Genomic DNA, 8,013 nt, shown 5'->3' on the forward strand with positions numbered 1-8,013 from the left:
GGGGTGCCCCCGGGAAGGACCTTTCAGCCGAGCCGAAAGTGGGGCGGTTCGGCCCCTCGGAGAGCGCCGCCCGGCCTGCCGGCTAGGGCTCAACCGACAGGCACCCGCCCTGCGGTCTGCACGCTGTGAGACAGCCCCTCTGAGCCCCAGCCCCAGGTCTGTCGCCCGACCCCTCTGAGCGCAAACACCCGATTAACTTTAGGGCCACTGGTTCTTCCTCTCGGCCCAGCACCCTGAGACCCGCTTCTCCCCCTCCTCCCCCAAGGCCGGCGGGAGGTCGCAGGGGAAGTGGAGCCAGAGACATCCCTGGTGGGCCAGCGGCTCTGAGCCTCTGGGTAGGGAAGGGGAGCAAATGAGAAGGCAGCGCCGCGGCTCAGTGAGCGGTCCCCATGCACCGGCACGCGGAGGTCCGGACCCTGTGCTTCCCAGAGCCTGGCGGCTGCTGGGCTGGGGACTCCAGGGCTGAAGTGGGCTGTCTGGGCTAGGCTGAGTGATTTCCCATGGTCCTCGCTCCAGTTCACAAACAAGGTCCTTTTGCCTTATCGTTCTGGGGTCCAGGAGAGGGTGGCGCTCCTAGGAGAGAAGTGTGGGTGTAGGGGGAACCCCGGAGAGCTGGGCTGGGAACCACCTGGTTCAGCCTCTGCTCCCTCTGATGAACCCGGTGAATCCTGCATCTGTTCCTTCATAGCCCAAAGGGATTGCCGACCTTTGTTCTCCTAAGGTGTCCATCTCTGTTGTGAGACCAAGCTGCCCAGCAAAGGCCTCACCACTAGGGAGGCTCCAACTCTAGGTGGGGACCTTCTGAGGACAGGGGTTGGTGTGGGGACACAGGTGTCCAATTGGCCCTCCAACAGGGAGGGCTGAGTCCATCCTTGGCCAGACGGCAGAGGCAGGGGCACGGCAGGACCAAATTTGAACTCATCCACAAGACCCATCCACACCTGTCTCCAAAACAGCAGAGCTAGTCCCGGCTCAGGTGTTACTCCCAGACCTGGACCTGGCCTTCCTCCCTAAGGGATGATGTTGGCTGTGGTGTGTGCTCCAGAATCGTACAGACCTAGCCCTACCAATCAGCTATGTGGTCTGGGGTAACCCGCTCACCCACCCCCACCCCCCGAGTTTGTGAGGATTAAGCAGGATAACTCAACAAACAAGCAGTCCCCGCTGGGAGCAGGGTGTCCTTCCTCCTACAGGAGGGGGGGCTATGGAGGCAGAGGCAGGGCTTATGCTGGGACTCCCTTGGCCTGCCACCGAGAGGCTCAACTGAAATCCCACCTAATGGAAGCCCACCCTGGCTACTCCTGTGTTCCTAACTGGAAAGATGGAGGTAACAGCGCTGGAAGTACCTTGGGGAGGTGGCCTTGTGTAAGCCCGGTATCCTACCACGCAGGAAAATCAGCCCAGAAAAGGAATGGCCAAGGTCACGCACTGGCTGGTGCGTCTTTCAGCCCAGACTGGATCCACCGTATGGAAGTTCCTGAAGAGGGAACGTTGCTAACGCTTGCCCTTTTAACTTTTGGTTCTCTGTTGAGACAGAGGCTGTAACGCTGCATGCCCAGTGTCTGGGGCACAGTGGGGTATAGAAGGCACTCAAGTAGCAGTCGCTGGCAGCGAGCCCTGGGCTGCCCTGACTTCCTGCTGGGCCTCTCCAAGAGTTGGGGGTGAATGTCCTTCTCTCACCTTCAGCAGGCACGGTGGCCAAGGCCCGTGGCCAGGGCAGGCTTCAGGGCCACTGTAGAGAACACAACACCGAGCTGCTCTGAGCAGTCAGCACATGGCACCTGCGGGGGTGCCACAGACAAGACCCAGTTCCCTGCCCTGTGCCCAGACCCCGCCAAGGGAGGTTTCCCAGGGCTGGAGGGGGCCTGGTGTGTTGGCCGGTTCAGCTTCATGCAAGCAGCAGCCCGGGTCCGAAGCAGTCAGGAGTGACCTTCCACCACTCCTACTCCCACCTGCCATGGGAAGGCTGCGCCCACTCAGGTCGGGCTCCGGGGACAGGAGGAGTGTGGCGGGGGAGGCAGGAGAGGCAGGAGGGGTGTGGTGGGGCGTCGAGCAGACACGGCAGCCCTCACCTGGTCAGCTGCAGTTCAGGGGTCAAACAGGGCTCCCCCATGAGGACAGGTCCGCACTGCACATCACCCCCACCCCCCCTCCACCCTCCACGGAGACACAAGAGCCTGGCGAGGGGCAAGTCATCATTTAATGATGCAGCTCTTTGGTGTTTCCCTCAGCAGTAGACTCCCCCCTCCTCCCACCACGATGGTGCTACGATGAGTTACAAACAGAAAGGAAATCACATTTTCATACTAAAAACAAAATGATCAGAGCCTTGATTTCTCCACTAGAAACTACACGTACAGTCAAGATTCCACATGCAACACCTTAAATCACAGACCGCGACCTCGCATTCTGACCTGGAGTCTCGCCCCTCCCCGGCTGTGCGCTGGCTCTGGCCCAGGCTCAGGCAATACTGGCACCCGCAGGCGCTGCTCCCAGGACCTCGGTGGGCACCCCCCAGGGCTGGGCCAGCCTGCACCCTATTCCTGGAGGAGGACCTGCCCACCGTCCCGACCCAACCTGGAGCATCAGGCGAGCAGGCGGCCCCTCGCCCTGCGGCTGGCTCCCCCGTGAGGCAGGCACCTGGCCTCAGGAATCGGGGAGCCTGGGCCAAGCTGACGGCGGTTCTGTGGGGTAAGACGGTGAAGAGGCTGAAGCTCTGGAAGGCTCAGAGATGGAGGTGCTCTCTGGGGGCCTGTTCCTGGGCTCCTGGTGGCTCTGTCCACCCACAGGTGGACAGGGCAAAGCTCCCCCGCTGGCCTCTGCCCAGGATGGCTCGGCCCAGCTCTGGAAGACTGTTCACGCTCCCAGGCCCTGCCAGGGCTGAGTCCCTCGGCCCACGTTCCCAGGTGAGGGGGTTCACGGCAGATGCCCCTTGCTCCCCCATTCACACTGGGCCCAGCAGTGTGGCTCTCCTGGGCTCCAGATCCTGGAGCACTCCCATCCCCCAAGGCGAGCCTTGCCCACGCCGTGACCGACTCTCCTCGACCCCCCTCCTGCTCCTCCTGTCCCCGATGCAGCCCGCAGCACGTCCACTTCCACAGGTCCGGTTCCCAGTCAGCTGTGAGGTTCGGCTTCTGCTCAGTGGTCCGAGGGGAGGCACCAGTGCACGTCTGTCTCTACCTGTTCCGTGGCTCCCCACTGGGGCCGGCAGCTTCCCCCCTGCTGCCACCACCACCATCAGGAAGGTGGTTGTTATTGGTCAGGTCGCAGTGCAGGGCTGGCCCCTCAGTACTGGGCACAGGGATAGGGAGAGGGACAGGGGAGGAAGAGGGCAGGGCTGGGGGTGGCTCCCGCCCAGGGGTCCCAGGCTGGTCCCAGGAGGCTGTCCGGGGGCTTAGGCCTCGCTCTGCCAGTTGCCCAGGTTCTGGGAGCAGTCCCCGAGAAGTGGAGGGCTGGGGCGAGGAGGTGCGGGCGGCGCCGGGCTCAGCGCCTGTCTGGGAACTGCGGTGAATGCGGTGGCTGACGATGATGTTGTTGCCGAAGCCGCCCATGGAGGCCATGGTGGTGCTCTGCTCCCGCTGCACCACGGCCGTCATGCCCCCCTCTGCCATCAGCCTCTGGATCCTGCTGAGGGCGTCTTCCCCACCGGCACCGGATTCAGAGCCCTCCCCTGCAAGCACAAAAGCAGACAGCGGGGCCATGAGCGATGGTCCGAGTCCTTGTCAGGCAGGCAGGGAGCAGGAGGAGCTGGGGGTCTGGGCTAAAGGCGGAGCAGGAGTCCCACAGCCAGCTGCAGAGGCGCGGCAGGAGGGCAGACCACCGTGCCACGATACCAGGCCATACAGGGTGTCCTGGGTTGTGCCCAAGGTCTCCTTGTGCACGCTGGACCCAGGATGGCTGAGGCTGGGGTGGAACTGTGACCGCAAAGCTGCTGGGGTGCTCACCTCTCTCCTTCCGTCACATTTTCTCCGCCTCCCTCTTACAGAAGTAAAGATAAATGAAATTATTGAAAGGAAGATGCCCAACTCCATCACTGTGAAAACCACAGCTCAAAGTGAGGGCCAGGCTGAGGACGGGGGACAGCTCGCTGTCTGCCCTCTCCCCATCCTGGTAACCGGACAGGCCTGGGGCTCAGATGGAACGCCTGCCTAGTCTTTGGAGAGAGGCACCCAACAGGGTGTGGCCCGAAGGCAAACAGTCTGCTCCGCTCGCTCAGGGCTGTTTTCCTTCCGCGTGTTCTGTTTATGTTACTTCCTGAAAGCCGCGAGGACACTGAATTTATTTATTTATTTTTTAAAAGATTTTCACCATAGGCTGTGTGTGCTCACCAGAGAGAGACAGAGAGGGGGAAAGTGAGAAATCACCCCCCACCCCCGGGGAGGATGGCCAGGCTGCAATCCCTTCTCCTTTCTCCTCTCGGGATTCTGAGCATGCATTTTTTTTTTTGAAGACTTTGCTATAGGGCACATGCACTTGCTAGAAACACGGAGATGGAAAGAAGGACAGTGAGAAATCACCCCTCACAGGGATGACCACGTTGTAATCCTCTTCTCCAATTTCCTCAGGATTTTGGGCACGCACATACCCATGTATGACGTGATTTTCAAGCTCTGGGTCTGGGACGTGAACCACAGTTAGCCATGTGGGAACCCAGTGCCTTGCCAAATCACACCACCTGCTGGCCCAGAAATCTGGAATTTTAACTGTTCTCTAGAAGGAGTTCTTGCTCCTCCCTCTCCCTTTAACAACCAGATTCACAATTCTCCAGTTAACGTTCCCTTGGGGCAGGGTGCCTGAAGAAAGCCAACTGCACCCCAGCCCTGAGGCCTGAAGGTCTAGGGAAGGGGAGGAGAGCGTGTTTCCCCCTAAAGGCCTGGACATACCTCGTGTGGGAACAAGCAAGGCTTTGGCTCAAATCGCATCTCTGCTGCTCATTAGCTAGGGGACCCTGGACGAGTGCTCCCAAACCCCGAGCCCAGTGCTGGGCAGGAATGAGACACAGCCCCAGCAGGCACTCGGTCACAGCAGCCTCTCATCCTGCAGAGCCTCTCCTCCCCTCCCTGTTCCGTGGCTCCCCACTGGGGCCGGCAGCTTCCCCCCTGCTGCCACCACCACCATCAGGAAGGTGGTTGTTATTGGTCAGGTCGCAGTGCAGGGCTGGCCCCTCAGTACTGGGCACAGGGATAGGGAGAGGGACAGGGGAGGAAGAGGGCAGGGCTGGGGGTGGCTCCCGCCCAGGGGTCCCAGGCTGGTCCCAGGAGGCTGTCCGGGGGCTTAGGCCTCGCTCTGCCAGTTGCCCAGGTTCTGGGAGCAGTCCCCGAGAAGTGGAGGGCTGGGGCGAGGAGGTGCGGGCGGCGCCGGGCTCAGCGCCTGTCTGGGAACTGCGGTGAATGCGGTGGCTGACGATGATGTTGTTGCCGAAGCCGCCCATGGAGGCCATGGTGGTGCTCTGCTCCCGCTGCACCACGGCCGTCATGCCCCCCTCTGCCATCAGCCTCTGGATCCTGCTGAGGGCGTCTTCCCCACCGGCACCGGATTCAGAGCCCTCCCCTGCAAGCACAAAAGCAGACAGCGGGGCCATGAGCGATGGTCCGAGTCCTTGTCAGGCAGGCAGGGAGCAGGAGGAGCTGGGGGTCTGGGCTAAAGGCGGAGCAGGAGTCCCACAGCCAGCTGCAGAGGCGCGGCAGGAGGGCAGACCACCGTGCCACGATACCAGGCCATACAGGGTGTCCTGGGTTGTGCCCAAGGTCTCCTTGTGCACGCTGGACCCAGGATGGCTGAGGCTGGGGTGGAACTGTGACCGCAAAGCTGCTGGGGTGCTCACCTCTCTCCTTCCGTCACATTTTCTCCGCCTCCCTCTTACAGAAGTAAAGATAAATGAAATTATTGAAAGGAAGATGCCCAACTCCATCACTGTGAAAACCACAGCTCAAAGTGAGGGCCAGGCTGAGGACGGGGGACAGCTCGCTGTCTGCCCTCTCCCCATCCTGGTAACCGGACAGGCCTGGGGCTCAGATGGAACGCCTGCCTAGTCTTTGGAGAGAGGCACCCAACAGGGTGTGGCCCGAAGGCAAACAGTCTGCTCCGCTCGCTCAGGGCTGTTTTCCTTCCGCGTGTTCTGTTTATGTTACTTCCTGAAAGCCGCGAGGACACTGAATTTATTTATTTATTTTTTAAAAGATTTTCACCATAGGCTGTGTGTGCTCACCAGAGAGAGACAGAGAGGGGGAAAGTGAGAAATCACCCCCCACCCCCGGGGAGGATGGCCAGGCTGCAATCCCTTCTCCTTTCTCCTCTCGGGATTCTGAGCATGCATTTTTTTTTTTTGAAGACTTTGCTATAGGGCACATGCACTTGCTAGAAACACGGAGATGGAAAGAAGGACAGTGAGAAATCACCCCTCACAGGGATGACCACGTTGTAATCCTCTTCTCCAATTTCCTCAGGATTTTGGGCACGCACATACCCATGTATGACGTGATTTTCAAGCTCTGGGTCTGGGACGTGAACCACAGTTAGCCATGTGGGAACCCAGTGCCTTGCCAAATCACACCACCTGCTGGCCCAGAAATCTGGAATTTTAACTGTTCTCTAGAAGGAGTTCTTGCTCCTCCCTCTCCCTTTAACAACCAGATTCACAATTCTCCAGTTAACGTTCCCTTGGGGCAGGGTGCCTGAAGAAAGCCAACTGCACCCCAGCCCTGAGGCCTGAAGGTCTAGGGAAGGGGAGGAGAGCGTGTTTCCCCCTAAAGGCCTGGACATACCTCGTGTGGGAACAAGCAAGGCTTTGGCTCAAATCGCATCTCTGCTGCTCATTAGCTAGGGGACCCTGGACGAGTGCTCCCAAACCCCGAGCCCAGTGCTGGGCAGGAATGAGACACAGCCCCAGCAGGCACTCGGTCACAGCAGCCTCTCATCCTGCAGAGCCTCCCCTGCAGCCTGTGCTCAGCCCTGGCAGGTGAGGACCAGGGCACGTGGGCACCTGGGATCAAGGCTCGGGGGCTACAGATGGCGGCCCCATAGCACGACTTCCTGACAACGTGCCGCCAGTTTGGGATTCTGCAGTTCTAGGGGCTCTGGCGGTGAGTTTTTTATTTTTATTTTTTCCTTTTTGGGGGATGCTTGTTGTCAACAGCTATTTTTATAAGACTTCCTTTGCTCCCCCGGCTAGTCCCTTTTCTCTGCTTGCCTCCCTAGAGCTGGTTTCCGGGCCAGCCGGTCCCCAGCTTGGCGGGGTCTACACCCCACTCGACCTGTCCCGTCTAGTAGCTGCTAGGCACCCTCAGGGCAGCAGTTGCTTCTGGTCTCAGCACTGAGCAGTGGGGCTCTGCCCGGCCCTCAGCTTATGGCCAGCTTGCTTTCTCCAGTCCCCCGTACACTCGGCCCCCTGCCCCACCTCAGGGTAGCTGCCCTCACCTGCTTCCTCCTGGGAAGCTCGGCTTCAGCGTCCAGGGCAGAAGAAAGCATGAGGAGCTCAGCCTGCCTTCTGTCGGTGGAAGGCTCTGAGGTGGGGCAGAGCATAAGACGACCCCACAGGGCCTTGATGCCAGCGTGAGCCCCACCGCAGCCCCCACTGCTCTCAAGAACTCCGGACTGAAGACCTCCCAGCCTGGGCTGGGCTGAGGCCTGGCCACCTCCCTTCCACCCAGTCCACCTGCTGCTGCTGTTAATGCTCTAAGCTCTGCCGGACTGAGCTCTGGGAAAGTCAACACTGTTCAAAACCCAGCAGCTCCAAGAGCCAAAACTCCATAGCGGCCAGCAGGTGGTATGACGGTTAAGGCACTGGACTCCCATGTGGCTGACTGTGGTCAGAGTCCTGGACCTGGCAGCTTACTTTCCTGCTTTCCCTTTCTCTCTCTCTTTCTCCGTCAAACAAAAACATTTTTAAAAAACAATAAAATAAAAGGAAATAAATAATGAAACTTCACAGCTTGACATGTGAGGGCCTCGACCACGCCCTCGCCACTGTCCCAACCCCGCTGCACTGCCTCCCTTCACCACAAGGCCCTGGCA

At 59.9% G+C, this 8,013-nt stretch overlaps 1 protein-coding gene across 1 annotated transcript in view; it reads right to left on the reverse strand.

The window, feature by feature from the left end:
- Window positions 1-5,032: 5,032 nt before the first annotated feature.
- Window positions 5,033-8,013, reverse strand: part of AMBRA1 (autophagy and beclin 1 regulator 1) — a 256,562-nt gene continuing 253,581 nt past the window's right edge. Inside the window, exon 20 of the mRNA XM_006157846.3 lies at window positions 5,033-5,550. Coding sequence (XP_006157908.1) covers window positions 5,033-5,550 — 518 coding nt within the window. The remainder of the gene's footprint in view (window positions 5,551-8,013) is intronic.

Source organism: Tupaia chinensis, unplaced genomic scaffold, assembly GCF_000334495.1.
Source record: "Tupaia chinensis unplaced genomic scaffold, TupChi_1.0 Scaffold000561_1, whole genome shotgun sequence".
In the NCBI taxonomy this organism is placed as follows: Eukaryota; Metazoa; Chordata; class Mammalia; order Scandentia; family Tupaiidae; genus Tupaia; species Tupaia belangeri.